Source organism: Otolemur garnettii, unplaced genomic scaffold, assembly GCF_000181295.1.
Source record: "Otolemur garnettii isolate 467f Iridium unplaced genomic scaffold, OtoGar3 scaffold00013, whole genome shotgun sequence".
NCBI lineage: Eukaryota > Metazoa > Chordata > Mammalia > Primates > Galagidae > Otolemur > Otolemur garnettii.
Genome location: NW_003852408.1, coordinates 1,334,632 through 1,361,173, shown reverse-complemented (window position 1 = coordinate 1,361,173; position 26,542 = coordinate 1,334,632). Strand labels below are relative to the sequence as shown.

Here is a 26,542-nt window from a genome sequence, read left to right as displayed (position 1 = left end):
CTGAGGCAAGAGAATTGCTTAAGCCCAAGAGTTTGAGGTTGCTGTAAGCTGTGTTGCCATGGCACTCTACCCAGGACAACACAGTGAGACTCTGTCTCCAAAAAAAAAAAGATTTTAAGTACAAAGAAAGGCAAACTGATTGATGATTATAGATTATAAAGGTCAGAAAAGTAGTTATCATTGGTGGGAGTAAAGACTGGGAGGAGGTCTGAGAAAACCTTATGGAATTCTGCTTGTGTTCTATTTCTTGAATTCCATAAGATTTTTACCTGCGTATATTCCCTTTACTGCATTTCATTAAGCTGTATGCTTAGGGTTTGTATACTTTATGTATTTCATGCCTCAATATAAAGTTTTTTTTAAAAAGCAATAGGATATACAAAAAGTAGAAACAACTAACATGTCTATCAAAAGCAATAGGATATACAAAAAGTAGAAACAACTAACATGTCTATCAAAAGCAATAGGATATACAAAAAGTAGAAACAACTAACATGTCTATAAATGGATAAATAAATGTGGTATATCCATATAGTGGAATATTATTAATCCATGAAAGAAGTGAAGTACTGAATACATGCTATAACATAGATAAGCCTTGGAAACAAGACAAACACAGAAGACTACATTGTATGAGTTCATTTACATTAGCTGTCCAGAATAGATACATCTATAGAGAAAAAAAGTCGATTAGTAGTTGTTTGGGCCTGGGAAGTTTGGGGAGAGATAGGAAATGAATGAAAACAGATGTAGGGTTTTTTGAGGGGTGTGATAAAATGTTCTAAAATTGATTGTGGTTGTGGTTGCACAACTCTGCATATACTAAAAATACCATTGAACTGTATACCTAAAGTGAGTGAATTATACTGTATGTGAATTGGATTACAATAAAGCTGCTAGGAAACAAGAGGTCATGGGATACTGATAATTGTAATACTGACAAAACACTTTGGGAAAGGCTGTACCATATGGTCCTGTGGTATGATAGTTAAGAATATTGATACTTTCATATTAATCTGAAATTTAAAAAACAAGTTAATACTAGGATCAGTGTTCTAATCTTGGCTCTGCCATTTACTGACTGTGTGATATTGGGCAAATCACTTAACCTAAGTCTGAATGTCATCTGTAAAATGCAAATAATAATAGTACCTACACCATAGAACTTTTGTGAAGATTATCCATTTCACCAAGAAATGAGTGTTGTTTATATGCAAGATACAGTAAATGATGACTGTTATTATCATTACCAAGGCAGTATGGCAACTGAAGAATCTTAAACTCCATTTTAGTAAGAGCGGTTACAAGTTAATTTGAGAGTATGCCATGAGGACAGGACATCTTTCCCCTACTGTACCAGATCCCCATCTATTGCAAAATACAAAATCTTTTCATTACTAACTTAAGTTACTAATAATATTAAATTATATTCTGCTACTAAGAAAAGGAAGTATATAATACACACTTATAGAGAATTTCCATTCAGTATTAAAACCATAAAGGATTGATGATTAAAGGGTTGACATTCAGAATACTTTATAGAAAAACTCAGTTTATAAAAACTGGGAAGTTTAGTAATAACTGTAATTGATATATGGACATTCAGAAATAGAAAGTGACCAGTAGTTACAAAAGTACATGGCAAGGTTTATATTTCAACAAAATTTATTAGTCCCATAAAGAAGTCACTTTCAGTCTTGTCAGAAATCATACTGTATTCTGCTTATTTGTCTTAAAATGTACGTTCTGCAAAATAAATATATAATACGGGCTACACATGGTGGCTCATTGCCTGTAATCCTAGCACTCTCGGAGGCTGAGGTAGGTGGATTGCTTGAGCTCATGAGTTCGAGACCAGCCTGAGCAAAAGCAAGACCTCATCTATACTAAAAATAGGGTTTTGGTGTATGTGAATACCCCCAGGAAAACTGAGGCAAGAGGATTGCTTGAACCTGAATTGAAGGTTGCTGTGAGCTATGATGCCATGGCATGCTACCCAGGGCAACAGCTTGACTCTGTCTCCAAAAATAAATAAATAAATAAATAATCCTTTAAAAATTTTTAAATTGAAAATGTGTGTAGCCTATAGGAGTTGAGAAGGAAGCAAATTTACTTTCATCAAATACCTGATCCTAAGGGGCATGTCTCCATGAAGTAGTGGTGAATAGCTTAGGCTTTGGAGCCAGTCCTTGATGCAAGGTATCTGACCTATGTGGGCCTTAAATTCTTCATCTACAGAAAGAAATTCATCTCAACATTGAAAGATTAAATGAATAGTATAAAAAAATGCTTATAAAAGTAAGCAATCAGGCTTGGCGCCTGTGGCTCAAGCACCTAACACGCACATACACCTAAGGTGGTGGGTTCAAATCCAGCCCAGCTCGCCAAACAACAATGGCGGCTGCAACCAAAAAAAATAGCCAGGCATTGTGGCGGGTGCCTGTGGTTCCAGCTACTCGGGAAGTGGAGGCAGGAGACTTACTTGAGCCCAGGAGTTGGAGGTTGCTGTGAGCTGTGATGCCACGGCACTCTACCCAGGGTGACAGCTTGAGGCTCTGTTTAAAAAAAAAAAAAAAAAAGTAAGCAATCAATATGCTGTTACCGTGGATGACCATATGGCAGTTTCATATGATAAATGTGCATAAAATTTTGGGTATTATTGTTTGTTAACTCTTATAAAATCTGGAAGATGCAGAAAATAGTTTCTCCTGCATGCCAAGAAATTAGTAAATAAAATGGAGTAATTGGATACAAAAGAACTAATTGAGCCTGGTGAGAAAATAACTCCAAGAAGTATCCCCAGAATGAGAGAAAAGCCATTAAGAGCTTTTGTTACCATAATATAAAGCAATGAGCTTCTTGCCTCTCAGAATTTGAGGTGAGCGTGAAAGTTGTATAATTCCAGGTTAAAGGAAGGCTGGGATTGGATTAAGCAGTGGACAATAACAGTTAACATTTAATGAGTAGGGATTTAAATACATACAGATGTTTGTATTTCTTTAAAACTTATTGAAAATTATACATCTCTTTCATATTTGGCTGTTAGAAACTCATAATTATGTCTTGTTAATAGGCTTTCTAAAAATAGAAAAATCCTCAGATGTGTGTGAAAGTATGCTAAGGTTCTATTCTCAAACCTTGTTCTATGGGAAACCATTCTGCTGGGAATCCATATAAGCATTCCCTATACAGCCACAGGCATGAGAAGGAGTAGTTTCCCTGGGCTATTCATGCACATCAAAACCCACGGAAGAGATGACAACAAATGCCACAACCTGCAACACACAGGAGTCACATTTCTGGCAGAAAAATAGTTTTTTCCTGTTCAGATAGGATATGCCCAGTTCCTGCTACTTCATTTACCAAATTCATCTTTATAAAACATGCTTACAAAATGCTTTAGTCACTTTTATCCACTGGGACATTTGTCCAATATAAGCCGGCACCAACTCTGGCTGCCTCCTGCCCAGGCTGGCCAGTGGTGCTATTTCTTGGTGTGTGCTGATAAATCAAGAGATATGGAGGTGGCTGGTGTGGACACAGCATTTTGTTGTTGGGTTTTATTTAAAGAATCCAAGACTATTAACTAATTAAATTTTTTATACAAAAATTAGAATTTACATGTAAGCAAAAAGAAAAATTCAAAATCTTACCACTCAAAACTGGTTTTAACATCTCCATATATTTTTAAACCAGGTTTGCATTTTTTTATTTTATACCTTTTATCCTTATTATGGTTTCCAGCCTTTGAAAACTGAAAACATTACAAATGCGTATGAGGTGGAAAGGAACATACCTATATCTCCAACCTGCAGAGATCATCACTGGGGACATTTTTATTCTGCTCTTTTTAAACAGTAACCTTCTGCCTCTATTGGCTCATTGTTCTTTTAAAACTTGTAGCTAGTTTTACTTAACTGGATTTGTCTTTTTTAAACATTTTTCTTTCCTTGGCTTCAGCCCTGCTAACTTTTTTTTTTTTTAATTTTTGGATGGAGAATTTTGAATGTCCACAAAAGTAGAAAGAATAGTATAATGAACCCTCTTGTTCCCAGCCTCTATAACCCTCAAACCATGGCCAATACTACCCCATTTCCACCCCATCCACTCCACTGCTATCTCTAGCCCTTATTTATTTTGAACTGCTACCTTTTAACTACCTTCAAGGGTCCTTTGCAGCCCTTTGGACTTCACTGTCTTTTGGCATTGAGAAAGGACCAGATGCCTGCCTTCCTGCTCCCAGAGCCTCTCTCGAGCCTGTGCTCAGCACTCCGTCCCAGGCTTGACCGGCTGACCTGGGCTTTCCCCACTTACTTCTGAAAGGCCTGGAAGTTCCCAGACGGTGAGCGTGCCAGCCTCGCAAATTCAACTCTTCATTCTCTTTCCTGTTAATGAAGGAGGCCATTGCTCAAATCATTTGGAAAGGGAAAAGTGGAATTTACTACCTGGGTGTTCCTCTTCCATGCTGTTCTTATAAATTTAAACTTAGATTCCTGAGATTTAGATTGAACATGACAAAAATTGCTGTGTGGGCAGTTTAGTCAAGTGCTTACAGATTGATAGAGTCCTTCGTTATAATAAAGGAAAAATGTTCTTTAAGTTGCTTAGTTCCAGAAGGTGAGCTCACCAGTAAAGGAGTTTTCAACTAAAGGTCGCATTAACTCTTTGCTGGATGGCAAAGAGAAAAAAGAAGAAAGAAGAAAAAAAATCCACAGATCCTTCAAATTGGCCTTCAGGAGGACCTAAGAAGTCATCCTGTACAATCCCTTCCTCATAATGAGTTCCTTGCATTGCATTCAGATTTACTTGTGCCAGAATTTTTTTAACTTTGACTCCTTTTACATTTATGAAATATGCTCAAACCATCTCCACGTCATGGCTGTGGAATACAGCCATGGCTTTGCTGTACCAGCATTCAAATTTTGTGTGAAATTACATAACAAAATACCACACAGAATTAGAAGATGTCAGAGTTTGAGTTGTCCTTCTTACCTAGCAACCCAATCAGTGTTTCCATCAAAGTCAGAGGGAATTTGCTTATTCCAACTAAATGGTGAAGGTTTTTATGTGGCCACAGCGTAATCCAAGCACAATTGTTTTTCAGCTATTGAGTCTGTTTCTAAAGTTCAGTGGGACCAAACTAAGGCTGAGGCCCATGTCCTGCAGCTGGTTGAGCTGCCCTGAGTGGACACCCCTCACTCACTGCTGGTGCTGTTCGGGTGGCAGAGGGCCCTCTTCTCTGTCTTTTTGAATGGATTACCCTTCCTGAGCTTCCAGTTTATGTGCTGCTGAAGTGTGCACCTTTCTGAGCTTCTGGAACACTGTTTTTGATCTCCCTTAATGTTCTTATTGTTGGGAAAACTGGCCAAAATAGGGTCAAAAGGATTGACCGACGGAAGAGCATCATGTTCCCATCACATTCCCATCATGAACTGAACGGAAACCAATCTGAGGGATGGGAAGTCCAACATCTATGGGACATGTCAGGGTGTCCAGCAGATTGTGCTTCTTTCGTCATCTACCTCTGTTTACCAAACATGTCACTTCACTCAGTGATTAATTTGTTTCCCTATCAGTGCCATTCCTCAGAGGCTGTGGTCTTCTTCAGGCTCTTTGTTTTCAGTTCAGTGTAACCACTGACTGCATTGATAGAACCATGGTATGCAGCATGAGGGAGGTGACAGAACAAAGACGTGAATATGGTATATCCAGTTAATCTCACTTCACTTAAAACTCTCTGCTGGCTTCCCACTGCACTTGAGAATAAAAAATACTTCATCCTGGCTCGGCGCCTATAGCTCAACCGGCTAAGGCGCCAGCCACGTACACCTAAGGTGGCGGGTTCGAATCCCCAGCCCGGACCCGCCAAACAACAATGACGGCTGCAACCAAAAAATGGCCGGGCGTTGTGGCGGGCGCCTGTGGTCCCAGCTACTTGGGAGGCGGAGGCAGGAGACTCGCTTGAGCCCAGGAGTTGGAGGTTGCTGTGAGCTGTAATGCCACGGTACTCTACCCAGGGGGACAGCTTGAGGCTCTGTCTCAAAAAAAAAAAAAAAAAAAAAAAAAAAATACTTCATCCTGGCCCAGCAAGACAGCTCTCAGTGGGCTCTGTCTGTGTCACTAGCTTCTTGCTTCCAAATCTCCCCCCCCCCGCTTCCTTTCTAGCTTTCACTCTGTTTCTTAGACGAACCTGGCTTGCTCCCTTTTGGCCCTTAGGTCTGGCTATTCTCTGGCCAGAGAACAGCTCACCGGTAAAGGAGTTTTTAGCTAATGGGTTTTTTTTATTAACACTTTGCTGGATGGCAAAGGAGGGGAGGAAGAGCAGATATTGCTGGTCCTTTTTAGACCCACCAGTCTGTTTATTTCCTAGGAGAACCCTTTCCTGACTTGTTCTCATTACCTCACCTCATTTTATTTCTCCATAGTCCTTTTTACTATCTTAAGTAATCTTGTCATTTCTTTCTTTGTTGTCTTTCTCTCCCTATAAGAATGTGAGCTCCACAAGAGAAGGAATTTTGTCAGTCTTCTTTCCTTGTAAGTCTCCAGCACCTAGAAGAAGATGGGACACACAATAGGAGCTTAATCAGTATTTGTTGCATGTTTGATTGAAAGAAAGAAGGTGGTTATTAGGAGCATGTTTGGAGAATGGTATTAAGATGACTCAAAGGCAAACCATGTGGGTATCTGACCTGAAGGAGAGAAGCCTAAGTGGGGCACCCCATGATGACCATCTAAATCATCAAAACTGTTGCTCCCTAGCCTTGCTTCAGTCTTCTCTCAGCCAGAGATCACCATTTCAACCATTTTTCTTTCCAAACTGCTGTCCTCTGAAGACATGGCTTGTTCTGGGCAGCCCCATGGGCCAGAACTAGAGCCAGTAAATAGAAACTCTAGGGCAGTGGTTCTCAACCTATGGGTTGCAGCCCCTCTGGGAGTCAAACAGCCCTTTCACAGGGGTCGCCTAAGACCATCCTGCGTATCAGATATTTACATTACTATTCATAACAGTAGCAAAATTATAGTTAGGAAGTAGCAGTGAAAATAAAATTTTATGGTTGGGGGTCACCACAACATGAAGAACTGTATTAAAGGGTCATGGCATTAGAAAGGTTGAGAACTACTGCTCTAGGGAGACATATTTTGGCTTGAAAAGGGCAAACAATTTAGTTGTTGCTACTTTAGCCAAGGATGGAGCAGGCTACACTGGGAGTAGTGATTTCTAAGTCACCTGAACTATGCAAGCTCAGGCTGGATGCTCCCCAGGCAGACCTGGTATGGGGGGACTCAGCAGTGTTACTATCTTATCCATTCAGTAAATGCCACTCACTGACTGTGCAGGTCCTTTTCCTGCACTTCATGTGATTGCAGAGAACAGGGAGGTACCCCATAATCTGCACACAAAATCCTCTGGGTGGGGTGGTGAGAAGCTATAGGAAGATGCAGGGAAAGAGGGAGTCAAGCCTCATTTAGGTCATCGGGACATTCCTGCCAGAGGGAGTGGGCTTCAGGTGGTGCTCTGAAGGAGCAGTAGGAGTTGCCAGGAAGAGGAATGGGAAAGGGCACTCTACCCAGGGGACAGTATGGAGCCCCCAAGGCATAAGCATCCCTAGGAATTCCACCACACTGACTTGGGGGTACAACTGGCATTAAGGGGTGAGGGCCAGAAAGTCAGACCCAAGGCAGACCCACATGTTGGGCAGTTTGGTTAGTATTACCTTGTGAGATAGCAAGAGAGGATAGTGTGCAGATAGAGGAGGGGAAGAGACAAGATGAGGGTACTGGAGTGGTGGGGGAGCCAGGCCAGTGAGGCCTTGGAAGCCAGGTCTGGGCTGCATGTTCAGGGTAGCAGGGAGCCTAGAGATTTTCAAAGTTGGGTGACAGTCAGATATATGTTTTAGAAAGAGCACGGTCTTCAGTGTGGAAAATGGGTTTGAGATGGCAGGGAGAACAATAAGGAGCTTGTCAGATCTTCCTTAAAAGAAGCCAAGGAAGCGGATGTATCTGCCAACCCCTTGACTGAGAGTTCCTTAAAGGGAGAGATCACCACTTATGGGAGCCCAATGCTGGCATAAACTAGAGGCTCTATTTTATGTACTGAGGTCCGGGTAAGGAAGCACTTTTCTCACTGCCAGAGCTCTTCAGAAGAGAGGTGTCTTTAAGAACATGTCAGTGCCCCACCTTTGAGGATATGTTAGGGGCCACCTGGCAAGGACACTGTTGGGAAGTGGCTGTGCTGCTGGGAGGCTGGCTTCAAATAGATGGTTTCTAAGCCCCTTGCTTTAGATTTTATTACTGTTTTAATTGGATGAAGCAGTTTTCATGTCCTCTCAAGTTCATTCAAAGGAGTATTTGTGTTCATCTAAGTTTGTGGGCCCTATGGAAAATGAACCAGACATGGCAGACCTTGGAAAGGCTTCCTCTTTCTGCTCCAACTACTCTTCACAACTCACAGGACTCACCTTAGCCACCATAGATGAAAGTTTAAATTTTTTTTTAGTTTAAAAGAATACTTTTATATAAAAGACAGGGTCTTTTAAAACACATTTGTTCTAAATGTTTTGGCGGCATATGCTATATAAACTTTGGATTTATATTTTCTCTTTCATAGAATAAAAACTTCAGTGCTGCTACCTTAAGAGTTCTGCAAGTTCACATTATGTAAATATATGTAATAAAATATTTACTTAGGGTTTCCATAAAAAAGTTCCAAAGGAGAGAATAAGAGTGCTTCTCTTTGCTGGTTTTAGAGGCTCTGGTGGGAATTCTGAGTGAAATTTAAGTCTCTTCGATGTGTTTTGATTGGCTTCCTTTGTGTTTTATCTCCTGTAATGAACTCTTTGTCAGTTTGTCAATTTTGACTAAGGACAGAAAGTTCATGTGTAGTCACAACACAGAGACCAAATTTTAAATTATGGTTTATATCATGATGTAATAATCCTCTCTCTTTTCCTTTAGTCAATATTTACCTGTTAGGCCAATATATTATAATGCTGACTTCAAAAGAAGATACTTTATTTTACCTTCTCTAAGTGTTGGTTTTAGATACTTGAAATATCAAAACTGGAAGTTGAGCCGTCTGAAACTCTTGGCTGAGTTCACTCAGAGCTGAGTTCCTCGATCGCAGGCAGGTTTCACTTCTCACCATGACCTGATGGCATAGCTGTGCGCCTGTCAGAGCAAGGCAGCCAATCCTGGAGTCACACTGGCTTTTCTCAGCTTTCGAAATGGCCCTGTCCTCGGTGGGAAGTAGATCTACTGTATCATCCCCTAGTAGCTGGCACAGTGTCCCCTAATGTATTATTAATATTTCAGGATTGGGCAAAACTACCCAAAGAGTGCCCTGTAGGAGTGTGGTCTCCAAGCATCAGACCAGATAAAGAGTAAGGACCCTTAAATTATTTTCCTGCCAGAATCCCTTATCATAAGCACCACGTGTTAGAACATTTAAAAACTGAGGGAAGAATTATTAAAAACTGAGGGAAGAACTAAAGGAAGAAGGAATAGACGGATAGTAAGTAGCTACAAAATGTGTAGATAAACCTCGTGATACCTTAGGGCTGATCAGCCAGCCAACTGAGGGAGCAGAAGGCAACGTGTTAATAAGCTCTTCTGAGTCAACCTGGGCATCAGTCAAGACTCTTGCAGTGAGTCATAGTAGAAAGGGACTAGTTTCAGGTTCAGCTGGATCCTAGAGTTCAAGTGAGGTCATCTTGACTCTTTCTTTCCTTCTTAGACCTATTATTTGCTATATTGGCATCAGTATGTGGCAAAGATGTTTCCTGGCAACTCCTGGGTTATGTGGTCCTTAGTGGGATCTTAGGAGAGAGATTCTTCTACCTGAAGCCTATATCAATCCCTAAGAATAGACTCAGAGTAACTCTGCTTGGGTCATGTGCACATGCCTGTGCCTATCACTGTAGAGTAGAATTTCACAAATACATTTTTACTTAAGCAAATTTACTCTGTGTTTGTATCTTCTGTGCATTTCTGTCTGCCCATGGTACTGTCTTCAAACTATATACCTATTTTACTTGTGTGTTCTTTTTTGGAGTCTATCCATTTTGTGCAATTTTATACACACATGTATATACATATACAAACAGTATATGTGTATGTGTGTGCACATGTATATATGTGTAAATATATATATTTACATTCATATATACTATATTTGAAAGAGGATGTACAGAATGTTCAAGAGTAAACCTTAAATTTGTATCCTAACTACTTCCCAAACCCCACTTAAGGTACAGTTCCACCAGCCTGGGTCATCCACTAACTTTTCTGAGATAGCTGGCAGGGATGTCAGGGCCTTTATTAATAAAAGAAAAACAGCTCTACCAGGAAGGGAGAGGGTAGCTCTAAAAAGAAAAAAAAAATAGTAGGTCTTTTAGCAGAAGGAAAAGGCAAACAAATCAGCTATTAATTTCTTCACTCAAAAAGTATTTCTTGAGTACCTACTATCTATGTGCCAGGCACTCTTTTGATACTGGGCACAAAAGACCCTGACTTTCTGGAGCTTTCACTGTAAGGAGAGATGCAGACAGTGAACACATGAGCCAGGAAAGATATGCTGTATTATCTGGCAGCAATGAGAGCCCTGCAGAAAGACTGAGATACATATCATCAAGTAGAGGGCAGGTGCCTTAACGTTAGCACAGGTGGAGGAAACAGAGAACAGAAGACTCTCTTCTTGTTTTGAGATTCTCTTTCAATAGGGAGATCCTACTGAGATTATCCCAGACATTGGGAAAAGCACAAGCTATGCAGGCATCTGAGTGCAGTGAGGTAAGTCTCATTCAGGGAATAGGAAGAACTTCCCAAGACAGCGGCCCATAGTGCATGTGAAAGGTGGGGCCTGAGAGCCAACAAGGTCCCTTGGGGTGCACCTGTGCAGGGATGCAAATAACAGGCCAAGAAGTAACCGCTCCAGATCCATGTTCAGAAAGTGTGGAGGGCTAGAGAGGGGACGCCGAGGCACGGTAGAGTGGCCAGTATGGGCTGAATAAGGGCTGTGGCATGTGGGAATGAGCAGGAAGGCAGAACTTAAGAGCAATGTCTGCAAGATTTGGGGATTAACTCACTTCTTTCTGGTGACCTGAAAGGATCTGTTCATCATTCAGAATGAGCCATGTCTTCTTCTTTGAGTCTACTGATTCAAGATAAGAAGGTTTTGGAAATGGGAAAGTTCTTGTGAAAGTGTTTAATATTGCTCATCCATGATAAAAGTTCTGTCATCTTTGGTGTACAAGGAGGAAAGTGGCAGTGGTACAGGCCACAGGATTGGGTGGGTGCCCAGCAAGACTGGGAATGGAAGTCAGAACTTCACATTTTGTGGCCTCTGGGAGTCTTGGGGGTTCTTGGAAAAGATTCTGGGAGGGATTCCTCAGTCCCCCAAACCAGGCTGGTGAATGTCCTTCTTATGCATTTACAGGTAATTTTGAAGTGGGAGTTCACATCGCTGACGTGAGTTACTTTATTCCTGAGGGATCTGATCTGGACAGAGTGGCTGCTGAGAGAGCCACAAGTGTCTACTTGGTTCAGAAGGTAAAGCTTCATCTCTATTTCTCTCTCCTTCCTTTTATTTCATTTGTTTGTTCATTTTCCTTTTCTTGAAAAAGCAAATCATGACAAACACTAGTTTTATCAGAATACCTTCTATCTAATAAAGCCTTTTAATGGGGCAGATTACCTGGAAGAGTGCTTGCCCTCTGTTGCTTGTTTTCCTGGAGAGATGTCAGGGAAGACACAGGTATTCATCCCAGGCCTCAGCTCAGAGTGGCCCTGCCACCTTATAACTCCAGCAAACAGTCACCTTCAGAAAGAAATGAGGGAAGATACCTGCTTTTAAACTGCTCAGCCCACACCAGCCGCTGTTTTTGTAGTTTTATTGGAACCCGGCCACATCCAGTTGTTCATATGCTGTCCGTGACTGCTTTCACACCACGCCAATAGAGTGTCATGGCAATTTACTGTCTCCTGTAGGCCGTTTAGCAAAACATTTTCAAACCCTGTTCTAATGAGTGGGTACCACTCTGGTTCTGACCTGTCCTTTACAATAGCTACTGTAGCTTCTGTGATGGGAAAGCAGAGGGAGACAAGGAGAAGTCTGGGCTTTTTCCTTTGCACCCTGACTCTAGTCCTGGTAAGTCACTAAGTGTCTATAGACCGTCCCAGGCTCCCATGTGAAATGAAGGAATTAGAATCATCTCAAGACATGCCTTCTGTTCTGGATACCAGTGCCTGGCAGGTGAGAATCCCTTTCTTTAACAAGTCTTTACTGAGCACTGTTTATCTTCTGGGCACTGCATTAGGCATTGGGGACAAGTGAACAAAAGACCAAACATAAGTGACTTCTGCCTCACTTGCTGCAGTTCATGAATCCATAGGTTTCTGTTCCTTACCACTCTGCTCATCTGCGCATTTGGCTCATTTTACTTATTTGGCTGTCTCTTGACTTTTACTTCCTGTTTGACTTTCTGAATTGAGTGGTCCAGTTTGGGGTTATTGCACTAGATTGAACCTTCCTGCTTCCCAGGCCCCGTCCCTTGGGACATGATTCTGCTACTTGCTCGTTGACTGCACTGAGGTGACAGGTACAGTCTTATCACTACCCATACATACCAGGGCACTCTGGATACTCGTTACCTGGCTCCATCTCTTGGGAATAAGAGACTAGCTCAGGTGCCAAACCTGTTTCATTCATTCACCTTCCAAATGTCATCCCCCAGAGAAAAGGTACAGCTACCCAGTCTCTCTACATTGCCTAATCAGTGTAGCAACTCCCAGGACCAGCATACCTGTGTGCCACATTGCTGGTAGGAGAAGCCAGGCAGCTCTGAGCTCTGCCCTTTTGAGCAATATGTTCCATCGTTGGCCACTGTGCTCTGACCATTGCCTCTAACTCCAGGGAAAGTCCACCCTGTTCCCTGCCCTAGATAGGGATTAAATGGAGTGCCAGTATGTAGGTTTGAAAAAAACCACCAACATAGGGAGCTTGGAGAGGTCCTGGAAAGGTGTTCCCTGAGCCCCTGAGCAATGTGAGCAGGTAGGTCTTGGCCCAAGGATTGAGGCATTTCCACAAGACAGCACCCCTTCTTCTTTTCTCACTAACCTCTCTGCCCTCCCTCACCCCTTTCAAAAAAATGTCTTAAGAGTCCCCTGAATGGACCATCCCTTTTGTAGATATGTTGTCTAGATGCTGTCAGGGCAGGCCATTAGGGGTCTATGTACTGCTCACCCTAGAAATGTCCCCACCCGTAGGGTCCCACTGAAAGCAACCCCTGGCTCTTGTCATGCCTGGGCTCTGGCCATAGGTAAGGATGAGTCTCACCTGGCAACACAAAAGGGTAATGGATTGTTTTAAGAACCACTGTTCTCCTTCGTTCTTCCCCGCTGTCCCGCTAGAGGTCTGAATACTGTCATTGACTGCGTCATGTCAGTTCTGCCTCCTTGATGGCCCTGCGGCACCACCTCCCCATCACATCATTGCACAGGAGACCTATACCCCATATTCCACGCAAGTAACTGGCCTACAGCCCCAAGGCTTATGAGTCCACCCTCCTTTGGCAGTGTATCTTCTGTTCAACCTGAAACCAAGGCTCTCTACAAATAGAGGCATTAACTTATAGCAGGGGTTTCATGGCCTCTCTCTCTCATAGAGCCTCTTTGTGTCAGGACTATCACATCTTCAATGTGCTGTCACCTGAGGCTGCCACAAATTCCCACAGACCCCAGACCATCTGTCTTTGTGCTCTGATGCACAGAATTAGGACACCTCCCACCTCAACCATACCAGGCAGCACGTGTGACAGATGGAAGATGGGTTTTCAGACATGCCTCTACTGGGTCCTATATAGTCTAATGCCATTAGGCATTTGAGTGCCCCAAGCATATGCTAGCAGCCAAAGCATAGACTCTGTCCTGATCCATAACTTGTCCACACCAGCAGGTTACCTTCATCTTCCTAGCCCAACCTTGTGCCAGTCCTCCAGCATTCCCCTACCTCAAACATGATCTTAGACCACTTGTATCACTGTTATCTCATGCTAACCTCAAGAAGGGTGTGTTCTAGAATCCCTGGGCTCCAATTCTAGTGAAGTAGCTCCATGATACCCACACAGGTATTGGCCATACTGGAACAGAAGTCCTCCAGGACAACCAAAAGTTCCTCAGATTTCTTAGATTAAGCCAGGAAATTCTGAGTCAGAAGCTACATAATCATCAATACCCAGTTCCAAGTAACTGTGCCATGTGCAGTATGTGACCTTCATGTACAGTGGTACCTAAAGCACCCAGAACCTTCAGTGACCTCTTCATAAGAATGGCCAACTGTATCCTCATCTGCAGGGCAGTTTCATTACCAAACTTTGCACATGTCAAACCATACCAAGCCTCTGTCTGGTTGAAGAACTTGTGTTGGTCTCCCATCCCTCACAATGTCTGTGATACCTGTGCAAAGCTATGGGCAGAGAAAGGCAGCATAAGGGAAGGCAGCACAGACTTAGGACCCACAAGTATCTCTGAGCACATGCATGCTAGCTTTTTCCCTGACCTCTCCTCTGTGGCCATGAAACCAAGGCCATGCACCAGCTGCTTCCTTCTCCTTTTATAACCAGGAATTATGTTTCAAAATCAGAAAATGAAAAATAAAATTGGGTTAAATAACTAAACATGTTTCCTTTTCTGCTTACTTTGGTTTTGTGATCGTCACAATTCTAGGATTTCTCTTTGGACCTGCAGAGTTGGGGCTCTGCTAAGTTCTGAAAGTGGGGAGCTAGGTGGAGGAAGGGCCATGTGCCTCTGCTGCCCAGCCCTGCCTCCAGCTTGGCAGGCGTGAATGGTGCCTGCCCACAACCTTGGACAGCAGCAGCTGTGCATTCTGATTCCTTTGAACCACTGCTCTGACCTTTCTTCCTACTCATTTTTGTTTCTTAAAGGACTGTGTCCAGGAACTTTTCTGCTGTTTTCACTTTACTTTGCCTATAAAGGTCTTCTTAAAAACTGGAGGAGCTGCCCCCTCCTCCAGAGTCTCTACTTCTTTCTCACATGGCATAATCACTGCTCCCAGCTTCATCACACGGGGAAGGTTGGGGGTTCCCGTTGATTTTCCATCCATAGGGAATATGGCACTGATTCCTTTTCATTCAGACTCTGACCTGTAAGTGACTGATGTCACAATTACAACTTAAACATGATTTGGGGAGTCATTCCATAGATTAGGGCAACATATAGTGAAGCAGATCTTAAGTCCAAATACCATCTCACTGGCTATTAAACAAAATTCTTTTTGTTGAGATTTTACTCACAGTAATAACTGTTTTGTTACTCTTGTGAATAGTAGCATGTCCTCGGGCATAAAGATAAAGTGTCCACTTAAATCTCATGAAAAAAACTTTCTTTTTAACAAAAGATAGTTCTGTTAGAACATGTTTACCCAAACAGACTTGTCCTTGGAAGGACATGACATCTGCTCAGTTAAAGACTCTCAACAATCTTCCCTGGGAGTGAAATAGAATGTAATTGTGAATTTTAAGATAATTTTAAAAAGTAAGGGAAGTAAGTTTTAAAAGTAAAAGAAAACCTGAACAGTTGAAACCTAAGCCTAACTTTTCTGCCTTTTGGCCCAAGCACGCGTGTTATTTTAGGTGTGAAACAGCTCAAGTGAAAGTTCGCCCATAAATCTCTACGATATTTTATTGGTACTGCTTTATAATAGAGATCAAAGATTGGGATTGGAAGCCTGTCTCATTGTAGAGTCCAAAGAGTTTTAAGATGTTCCTTTCTGACACCAGCAGGTTGTCAGAATGTTGATGTTTTGTTAATGTCAAACTGTGTAGCAAAAAGTTGATCACATTATGAATTCATGGAAGTGTTGATATGAAAAAGAAAGCACTTTAAACAGAAATATTGGCTGGTAAGTGAATTATCTATGAAATATTTCCTTTAAGTTGTTTCAGTGTGTAAGTAGGGGGCTGAGTATACCTTATTGTTAAAACCTTGACGTCCTCAGAGAAAAGGAGAAAAACTCACCAAATTGTTAGGCTGCAGATGTGGACTGAGATGCCTAATGGGCACTGAGGGTGTGAGGGGGCTTGGATAGGAAACCAGCAAAGTCCTGGCCTGAACTGGGCAGAAGAGTCCCTTGTGGCCCCTCCAGATGGTGTAGAACCCCCATGGGTTTGGGTGTCTGGCTCCCTTGTCACTGCTAGCCTTTTCTGTCCTCCTTGCCAGAATGATAGATTCTTCCCCTCTGTGGCCCTTTCTTGTTGGTCATAGGGTTGTCCTGGCTAACCTGCTGCTGAACTTGGCCAGCCTGCCCGCTGTGGCTTTAGCAGATGTTTCTGTTCTCTGAGGCTAATATAAGATTTTATAGTCTTGTTGGTACCCCCACCCAGCTGCCTTGGGCAGTGGTGTATTTACCCAAATGATCAATTTTTCTCAACTCTCCCAAGCCATGGTCCAGAATGCTTAGAAAGTCAGGGTCCTATCATCAATATCTCTTTTCCACAGCAAACTTTGGAACTCTGCCCTGACCCAACTTTGGTCCTAGCTCTGAAATATGCTTAAGAAAACTTAGAATCCTTCAAGCCCCTTTTGCTTTTCTGCTTCCAAAAGTGCCTATCAGTCTTCATCCACTTGGCCTTTATTGAGTACCCACATGTGTTAAGTTCCAGGAACGTGAAGATAAGATAGAGGAAGTCAGGGAATAGGATGTTATAGGGGAGGCGATGTCATGTCCTTCCAAGGACTACCCCTGGGAAGTCAGAGGAAAGGGATGTAACCAACAACTGCATTGCTCTGGGCTACCTTCCGGTACAGAAGTACCCCCAAGGTGGGGAGGTATCGTAGAGGGGCGAGAGGCTGTATCTCCTGGCTGATGATGGGAAGGGAGCTTCTGAGAGGACCAGGAAACCTTCATAGAGCAATAAAGTTTTGAACAGTGTTTCAAAGTTTGAGTACAAAATTTCTAGACAGGCAAAAGTAAGTAGGTAGAGGCATTCTAGGCAGAGGCTAGAAAAAGCATGCAATGTTCAAGGAGCAGTCTGTAGTTTGGAATTGCTGGGGTATTAGTTACAGAGGCAACCAAGGGGTAAAGTTACAGAGAGAGGCCTGGGCTGGAAAGCAAAGGTGTTTGGACAATATTCTATCTTGGTTTCCTTCGACCAAGATAGAAAATCACTTTATGAACCACCCATGTGGTTGAAGGAAAGTGGGGCTAGAGGCCGGGAAATTGTCATTAGTACCAAGGACTTTTCCAAAGCCGCATACCCTTGAGGCTTTGAGTAACTACCCCCAAACAGACATTTTGCTTACAAAATCTTATGAGAGTTTACCAGTGTGGCGATGTCTAACTGGATCCCAAGAGAACTAGGGCCATAGAAGCCTCCAGCCTAGTGCAGCATGGACATCCTGAGCGCACAGCACGTCAGTCATCCCAGACTGCGGTTTCCTCCCAGTTTTGGCAATCCATAGCATACAATCGGAGGTCGAGGAGGTGAAGGGTGGAGAGATAGGTGAAGGGAGCTCCCCGCTGTTATCTCTGCTTTCCCGTTGACCATAGGGTATAGAAGCTACCTTCCTTTGGGAAACTTTTTGCCACCTGTGACCTTTGGCCACTGAATTTTGTAGGACCAGGCTTTAGCAAAGATCTCTAGGCCACACTGAAGATGTCTGGGCCCTCTTTGCACAAATCCATTTACCAAATTCAGCTCACTGAGTATTGGGAAGGTAAAGGTAATGTGTCCTAATATAAAGGAGACTCAGATTATCATTGAGGGGAGTTTGGTAAGTAAGACGATGTGGAATTCTGGAGAATAATAAGGAAGTTTTATCTAAAATAACTTCCTCTCCAGAACTCTGCCACTGGTTTAGGAGACTATTAGAATATATCCCAAGAAAGAAGGAGAGACATGTCTACATTTGAACAGTGGAAGATAGGGAAGAAAAGACTCATCTGAGAGAGTTCTAGAATATAAGATCTAGAGGACTTGGAACTGATTGGATGTATCAGAGAGAGCAGATTGGGAGGGTCACAAGATGACACCCAGTTGTGTTGGGAGTGGGGGTGCAAAGGCAATAAGGTGTATGTGGTGGTTTGTTTTTTAGATGGTTTTGGCAGGGGTGGGAGGGTTGTTGTTTGCTTGCAGTTTACCTGGGACAGAGTGCTGCCCTTAACAGAGACAGGAAATAAAGACATGGATGTGGGTGAAGGGTGAAAAATGCCAAACTTTGTCTTGTCTGTGTGAAGTTTAGGCCATGGGGTGTCCAGATCAAGATGTCTGGGGGCACCCTAATGGATCTGGAGGGTCGGGCTAGAGATGCAGCCATGGACAGGCCTCACGTGGCAGCAGCAGTGCAGACCCAGGAGGGAAGGAGACCTTCAGGGGGATGTGCAGCCAGAAGAGCAGTGCTGAGGGTGGAAGACGAGAGGTCCCATCTTCCATTGTTTAAGGAGTAGGGAGGACAGGAGTCCAGTGAGGACCAAGACCCTATCACTAGTTCTATATTTCAAAAAAAATATGTACTAGATTAGGTAATATTTTACTTTACATATAATCATGTGTGCACAGAAAAAAGACAAAAGTTCTCTACCCACATGTTAACCTTGTTTATTCTGTGGGGCCTCCAACTGTTGACATTTTTATGTTTTGGTTTGCTATCACCTAAAATTTCTATAATTAACATGTAATTTTGTTATTTTAAGTTAAGACGTGAAAGGAAAGTGGGAATGAAGAGTAGAGGCATAAACTATTTGGAGAAACTTCTACAAGAAGTGAAGGGGAGGTCTAGGTTGGAGAAGGGTTGGTGTTTGTTGTTCAGAATGGGGAGCACTGACCTCGTGTTTATAGCCCACAGGGAGAAGGGCTGGCAAATAGGCAGCTCATTGCAAAGAGCTGGGGGCAAAGGAGGGAAGAAAAGCACAGACACAGGGCCAGGCTCTGGACAGGCAGGCCCCTCTCTGTGAGACTGTAGGAGATTGGGGTGCACATATGGAGTGATGCAGGATGGGAGAAAACAGGCTGGAAGTCAAACTGGGCACATGTCAGGGAGGGGTTGAATTTGCTGCTGTTCTCTGGGGAAAAGTTGAGGTTTTCTGCTGGGAAAGAATGAGAAGGCAGTTGGGTAGAAGGTTTGAGGAGAATAATAGTGTTTGGGGTTCATATCTGAAGGACTTGAGGAAAGAACTAACAGAGACAAGTGAAAGCCTGCCAGCCTCCCTAGGGGTGAGAGCCGAGACTGTTGAGTAACACACTTGCACACAGTTCCTACGTCACTGCTTAGCTGGAACTTGCAAAAGCAGGAAAGTCCAATTATAAGACTGACCGTGGGTTGTGGAGTTGGGGTAGTGGGAGTAAGGAAGTTAAGAGCTTGGAGGGGATTATCTGTATGGGTCATACTGAGTAGTGGTGCTAGTGAGGGCAAGACAGGACCAGACTAGGGAAAGGATCAAGGGGTCAGAGCAGGCATGAGTGTTTGCCTATGAACATGCTTAAGGACAGTCAGGCATTTCTCTGCTCCTGGAGAGAACATTCTTCTCCAGCCATGTACACATTCTGTGCTTACCACCAGGCTGAGAAGTTCTCAGGTGCTGTGGTGAGCCTCACAGAGCGGTGCGTGTGTATGGACTGTATAGATAGCACCATGATCCGCCATGAGTCCCGCCCTGACATCACAAGGCTCGCATTAGGGCAAACTGCTCACCTGGAGGGACCACACACCTCTCCAACCTTGCTTCAGGGAGAGCACATGCACAGTGACCTGGCAGAAATTAGGCCCAACTTATGGGAAGTTGAGATATGTCAAACCACAAGTGTGATTGTAACCTCTTAATTCCTTTTCTTTTGAAAGAAAGGAATAACCATCTACTTACAAAACTATGTAGACATAAAGACTGTTTTCCATAAATTCTGCCTCAAGACATGATGAACGTTTATTAAAAGGAATGCTCCTTAAAAATTAAGTATATTTATACTACCCCCAAAGTTTTAATGTTTAGCTTCCTCATGAGTGCTTAGGTTCTTTGGCATGTAACCACTGTAGTGTGACTAATAAAATATCTTCAGTGTAAGATACAGGACACCAAGCAATTTTTGTAACCTGGGCAGCCACTGAGTGTGCAAGTAAGTAGGTTTCAGGAGGGAATACCCCAAACAGTTTACCTTATACTTAAAATATTAGTTGCCCATGGAATTCTTCTGTAAATATATTTAAATAAAAATCTCCTTTGGGCGGCACCCATAGCTTAGTTGGCAGGGCGCCGGCCACATACACCTAGGGTGGCAGGTTCAAACCCGGCCCGGGCCTGCTAAACAACGACAACTGTAACCAAAAAATAGCTGGGTGCTGTACGGGCACCTGTAGTCCTAGCTACTGGTAGGCTGAGGCAAGAGAATCGCTTAAGCCCAAGAATTTGAGGTTGCTGTGAGCTGTGACACTACGTGACACTACAGCACTCTACCCAGGGTGACAGCTTGAGACTCTGTCTCAAAAAAAATAAAAAAAGTCTACTTTGTATTTCATAAAATGTTTTCTGAGATGCAGTAAATGATGACTATAAAAAAAATAGATGATTTATTTCCTGGGGGAAAGTCAGTCATTTGTCTGCAAACTAAAAGCCTAGCACATGTTAGGTGCTGGATAGAGAGACAGGAGCAAGACCTGACCCTTGCTTCTGGATTTTCCATCATCCACTGGCACTAGTGGCACCTAAAAAAGCAGTTAAGACACAGTGCAGTAAGAGCTGTGAAGGGCAGGCAAGATGGGGTAAGTGCTGACTGTTAAGGACTCCCCGAAGTCCTCTTTGGAAGAATAGGGAAGGTGTACAGAACACAGTACCCACTCTTTCTTGGGGTTTCTGGATGAACCTTTTCAAGATGGCAGTGAGCTGCATCTGCAAGGAGGTACAAAAGTTTGCCAGATGCAAACACCCAAGAAGAGGGAACAACACGTGCAAGAGCTGGAGCAGTGTGTAGGCAAGTAAAAGGGGCACAGCAGGGAGCCCGTGTGGCTGGCATTTTCAGAGCCAGTAGGGCAGGCTGAGGGACAGTGCTGCAAGGGAAGGCTGGGCCAGGTGCCACAGCACCTTGGACACTATGGGCTGGCCATCTTCAGTATTGAAAACCAAGGCTAAGAATTCTACTAACTTGCCCAAACTACACAGGAACTGGTAGGCCCAGGAGAGTAGCCCCAACTCTTTCAGACATCAAAGCCTTTTTTCCTGTCCTTGCCCCATGCTGCTCAATCAGTATAAAGGTCTTTAGACCTTGTTTTCTTTTCCCTAGCGATGAAGCTTGTTTTGCAAATAAAATCTGAACCCTAAGCTCTAATAAAAAATAGATCAGGTTTTCATTAGCATCATTAGTATAAATTTATTTCATATTTAAATTTGTAACAGAGATTTAATGAAAACAATGGCTTTCTTTTTTAAAAGCCCTTTTATTTTAGAATACTTTTAAATTGACAGAAAAGTTGGAGGGATAGCCAAGAGAGGTCCCATCTACCCCACACCCAGTTCCTCCACTGTTAACATCTTACATTACCATGTTACGTTTGCCATAACTAAGAGACAGACATTGGGACATTGCTATTAATAATTAAATTCCATACTTGAGATTTCACAATTTTTCCATCAATGTCTTCTTTCTATTCCAGGGTCCAGTGAAAACACAAATTGAAATGACTTTATTTTTGCAAATACTAAAACATAAAAGTCAGGAATTAGGTTATAATGCATTCTCAGATGTTCACTTTGTGACTTAAAGTAAGATACTGCCTTGAACACTCAGAAAAAATACTATCCGTAAAAAAGATATTAAGCCCTGTATTAATATCATTGCAAGAAGCAATCTGGATGAGCAGCTGGCTACCAAAATACAGTTGGGGTAACTATCTGATAATGCACACTCTGCAAACTTGACTCAGTCTGTCTCAGACAGCTCAGGCTCCTATAACGTCACACCATAGAGTGGGCAACTTAAGCAACAGAACTTGATTTTCTTGTAATTTGGGAGACTGGAAGTCCCAGATCAGGGTGCTGGCCAATTTGGTCCCTGATAAGGGCTCTTTTCTTGCCCTGTATATGGCTGTGTCCTCGTGTGGCTTTTTTTTTTTTTTAAGTGCCCATTCACAGAGAGCTCCCTCTCCCTCTTCTCATAAAATCTACCAGTCCTGGTAGATTAGGGCCTCACCCTATGACCTCATTTAACCTTAATTACCTCCTAATGACCCTGTCTCCAAACAGATCACATTGGGAATTGGTATTTCAACTTGTAAATGGGGTGGGGTAGGGGGAGGGCTACTGCAATTCAGTTCCTAGCAGAGGCTGAAATGTGAAATCTTTATAATTCAATCATGAGGCATATGACATGGAAACTTTTTCCATTTTGCTCAGTAAAGAAGTAAAACTTGACAACATATAAGAAAACGTTAACTATTTAGATCATATTTTAATGCACCATTAAATAAGTTAGCAAAGAAATATAGTGTCATCTGTACTGAGGGTGCAAAAGCAATGGCAAGAAAAAAATTTCAAAAGTAATTGCTTTATAAAAGTAGTTACCAAAGTTTTCGGGTGGTTATTAGGTTTTTCATAGATGTTAAAAGATATGGCATCCTTTATGCTGGGTACTGTGGCGTATGCCTATAATCCTAAATGATTAGGAGGTTAAAGCAGGAGGATTGTTTGAGCCTGACAGTTTGAGGCCAGCCTGGGCCACATAGTGAGACCCCCCAGCTCTAAAAAAATAAAAAATAAAAACGAAAGACATGATATCCTTCAGAAAAATGCATTAATTATTTGTTATGTGTACTCTCTGTATGGGCCATCAATTCTAGAATTTACTATCCCATGCCAAAGATACTTACTATACTAAAGTAGAGAACAGGTATAGACACTGCCCATAGCTGGGGTTTGTTTTGGTTTTGCCAATAAAGAAATTTAATTGGCTAAATTTACCTCAACTACAGCAGAGTTGCCCCTTTGGCCTGTGGCTTCTCAGTTAGTTAGCATGGGGTCACAGCATTCCCCATGACCAACAATGCAAACCAGATAGGACCATAGTAAATGTATAGAGTAAGTGGTTGTTACTGCTGGTGTTTTTAGTTTGAGATGTGGAGTGAAATGGTAATGCCATTAGTCTAGAAAAATATGGGAGAAAGTTTAAAGATTTAAAGGTAGGTAGGAGAGAGTTTGAATAATTTCAGAAGATATAGATAGAGATATTCATTTAATCTTTGGAATTTTAGAAAAAACAAGTTATCTGGTACAACTCTAAGTTGTCATTTGAAAGTTAATTGAAAAAAATTTCATTAAAGATGGTATGCCATTGACTTAGTTTCTTATGGGATAGAAAGATTAATAAGGAGAAGAAATACTAAATGATTTCAAAACTAAAAAATTGGTACAGTGGTTCACACTTGTAATCCTATCATTCTTGGAGGCTGAGGCAAGGAGCTCAGGAGTTCGAGACTGGCCTGAGCAAGAGCAAGACCCATCTCTACTAAAAATAGAAAAATTAGCCATTCATGGTGGTGTAAGCCTGTAGTCTCAGCTACTTGAGAGGCTGAGGCAGAAGGATTACTTGAGCCTGGGAGTTTGAGTTTTCCATGAGCTAGGCTGATACCACAACACTGTAGCCTGGGCAACAGTCTTAAAAAGAAAAAAAAAAAAAAACACCTGCAAAAATAGATGACTAGTTCTAGTTTGCTACAGTGTTCATTTAGGAAAGCTGAATTGAATACCCTTTCAGTTTTCTTACTATATTGATATTTATTAGGGTGTTCTGTTAGTGTTCCAAAATATAATTTGGTAAATTGTGGTATGTTTAATTAGTAAAACGTTGATTCAACAATAGCTTGATTTTCCTTTGATGAAGCCCTATTACGAGTTTGCGCTCAACCATGGAGTTCTTAAGTACATATAGTTCAACTGGAGTAATTGTATTGGAAAATACAACTGAAGTCTAGAGCTTCCATATTGGTAGATAGTAGAGTATAGCTCTTTTTTGTTGCTACAGTGGATTTTTTTTTACCCTCTGTTAGCAACTCTTCTCACTTTCCCAGCTCTCATTCCCTTTTGATTCTAAAGTCTCATGGAAAACCATGAGATAGGGTGGTCTTCCTGCAGGGTCTTCAGCAGCAGAGTGCCTACATCTTTAGCTCACTTTGGAAAAGCTGAAGCTGTTCACCAACACTATATCCTTAGGGCTTCTCCTAAACCTGGGGAAAACTCCCCTGGGATGGAGAAAGGTACTCACAGTCCTGTCCTCTGTTTTCAGGTGGTCCCCATGCTGCCTAGGCTGCTGTGTGAAGAGCTGTGCAGCCTCAACCCCATGACTGACAAGCTGACCTTCTCTGTGATCTGGACGCTAACTCCAAAGGGCAAGGTAACAACTTACATGTTGTCCTTTCTCTGCTTCACACCATTCCCATTCCATGAGTTTTGGTAAGCACCACTGTGGTGTACCTGGCACTGGGCCGTGGTGCCAGGGTGATAGGACAAGGGAGTCAGAGAAGAAATATAAGAGTATCACTCCCACTTAGAAGGCAAAACTGGCCCTATGCACTTTGTAACAAGTGGCTTGTTTCTTGTCTATTATCAGATGAAGGAAGAGAGTAAGCAGAGTAACACAGAAGAGGCTCACACAGGAGATAGGGTTTCAGCAGGTGTGAATGTGGATGGGCAAAGGCAGGAAGAGTAGTCTGAGCTGCAGGTAGGGGCAGAGCCTGTTGGGGAAGACTTTTCTTAAGTGAGGTGAAATCAAACTATGGACAGTTTCAAATGCCAGTCACAAAAGAATTTGGTGTTAGGGTTCCTCTGAAGTATCATGAGAAAGGTCACTTACAGCAGTTCTCAACCTGTGGGTCGTGACCCCTTTAGGGGTAGAACAACCCCTTCACAGGGGTCACCTAAATACGTCCTGCGTATCAGGTATTTACATTATGATTCATAACGGTAGCAAAATTACAATTATGAAGTAGCAACAAAAATAATTTTATAATTGGAGATCACCACAACATGAGGAACTGTATTAAAGGGTTGCAGCATTAGAAAGGTCGAGAACCACTGTTCTAGAAAGATTAGTGCTGCATTATGTAAAGGAGGTATAAAGATGAGTTAGCAAGGTAGTGCTGTGATCAAGGTACCAGTGATGAGACCAGGGCCTAAGAACAGAAGGAGAGGAATATTAGCAGGTAATCCTTGACACAGGGTTGAATGAGGGACATGAGTGGAAGATGACTCCAGGAAAAACTAGTCCCTCCCCCGACAGAAACAACTCTATACATCCAAAAATAGGGTCGTGATTTAGTAAACCATGGTACCTATTCAATGGAATATTATGAAATTATTAAAGCTGTTTACAGAGACTATGGAAGAACATGGGAAATGTTTATGCTGTAATATTAAATGGTAGTAAAAAAAATAATTATAAAGAGGTTCCAAATAAAGACAGAGAATTGAATACCCACATTTACTTTCATTCCCTCCCAAAACCTCACTAAAACAACAGTCAAGAGATTTTTTTTTTTAAAGACATAAACCCACAAGGACAAAGAGAGTGGGAGAGGAGACAACAGCAACAAAGTTTTGGAAGCTGGGTAGCAGATGGATGAGTGGTAACTGACTTAGCAGTACTGAGAAAGCCGAATCCCTAGCCAGCAATAGAGAAAGCCAAGAAACAACCCAATTTACATGGCAGAACCTTAAGAAAATTCCAAATTGACAACAGCAGATAACTCTAGAAGGTGGAGAAGGGGTGGGGGAAATGAGGCTAACAGTATTGGCAGTTGAAAGTTTATTTTAAAAGATTGTCCTTCCCGTACCATCGTAGAACACCAGAAATTTATTCTCTGGACAGGGTAAGGTAAGGGGTCTGTGAACTAGAAGACACCAGATACACTTGATGGCCACGGTAACTGGGGGGCAATTGAGTGAATGTTGACGTACTGAATAGTGAGGGCGCCAGCTTTCTTTCTTTTCCCTGCCAACCACAGAATCTTGGTAGTCAGACCTGTACCCATGAGTCAGGCAATGGGAAATCTTTCTCCGAGGAAACTGAGTAGTGAATAAAAAGACTTAAGGATACTACCCTTGAGGTCTTCCCAACCAGCAACTCAACTATGTTCCCCTACAGTAAAGTTTACAGACAATAAACTCTGCCATCTCAGTCAGAGCTTTTTAGGATTTCACCTTCATGTGTGAAGAGACAACCAAAAGGAAAGTCTCTAATAAGAAATAGGAAGACAGAGTAAACAGGACAAAAGCAACTAGAACAAAGCACACTAACAAGGTAAAAGACTCTATCATTTATATCTTTAGAGGATTTTTTAAAGAGAAAGTGTCTATATCACAAAATCTAGATACTTTAAAAAAGAAACATTTGGAAGAAATAAAGCTTTGGAGAATTAAAAACAAGATAGAGGAAATGAAAAGTTTAAGATCCTGTTGGGGCTCGGCGCCTATAGCTCAACCGGCTAAGGCGCCAGCCACGTACACCTAAGGTGGCGGGTTCGAATCCCCAGCCCGGACCCGCCAAACAAC

At 42.4% G+C, this 26,542-nt stretch overlaps 1 protein-coding gene across 2 annotated transcripts in view; it reads left to right on the top strand.

Annotated features, from left to right (window-relative positions):
* The window catches only part of DIS3L2 (DIS3 like 3'-5' exoribonuclease 2), a 372,485-nt gene that overhangs the window by 258,239 nt on the left and 87,704 nt on the right, over nt 1-26,542 (top strand). For both annotated transcript variants that reach the window (XM_003784860.3, XM_023510309.1), the window contains exons 11-12: nt 11,435-11,547; nt 24,279-24,386. In XM_003784860.3, the coding sequence (XP_003784908.1) occupies nt 11,435-11,547; nt 24,279-24,386 (221 nt within the window). The remainder of the gene's footprint in view (nt 1-11,434; nt 11,548-24,278; nt 24,387-26,542) is intronic.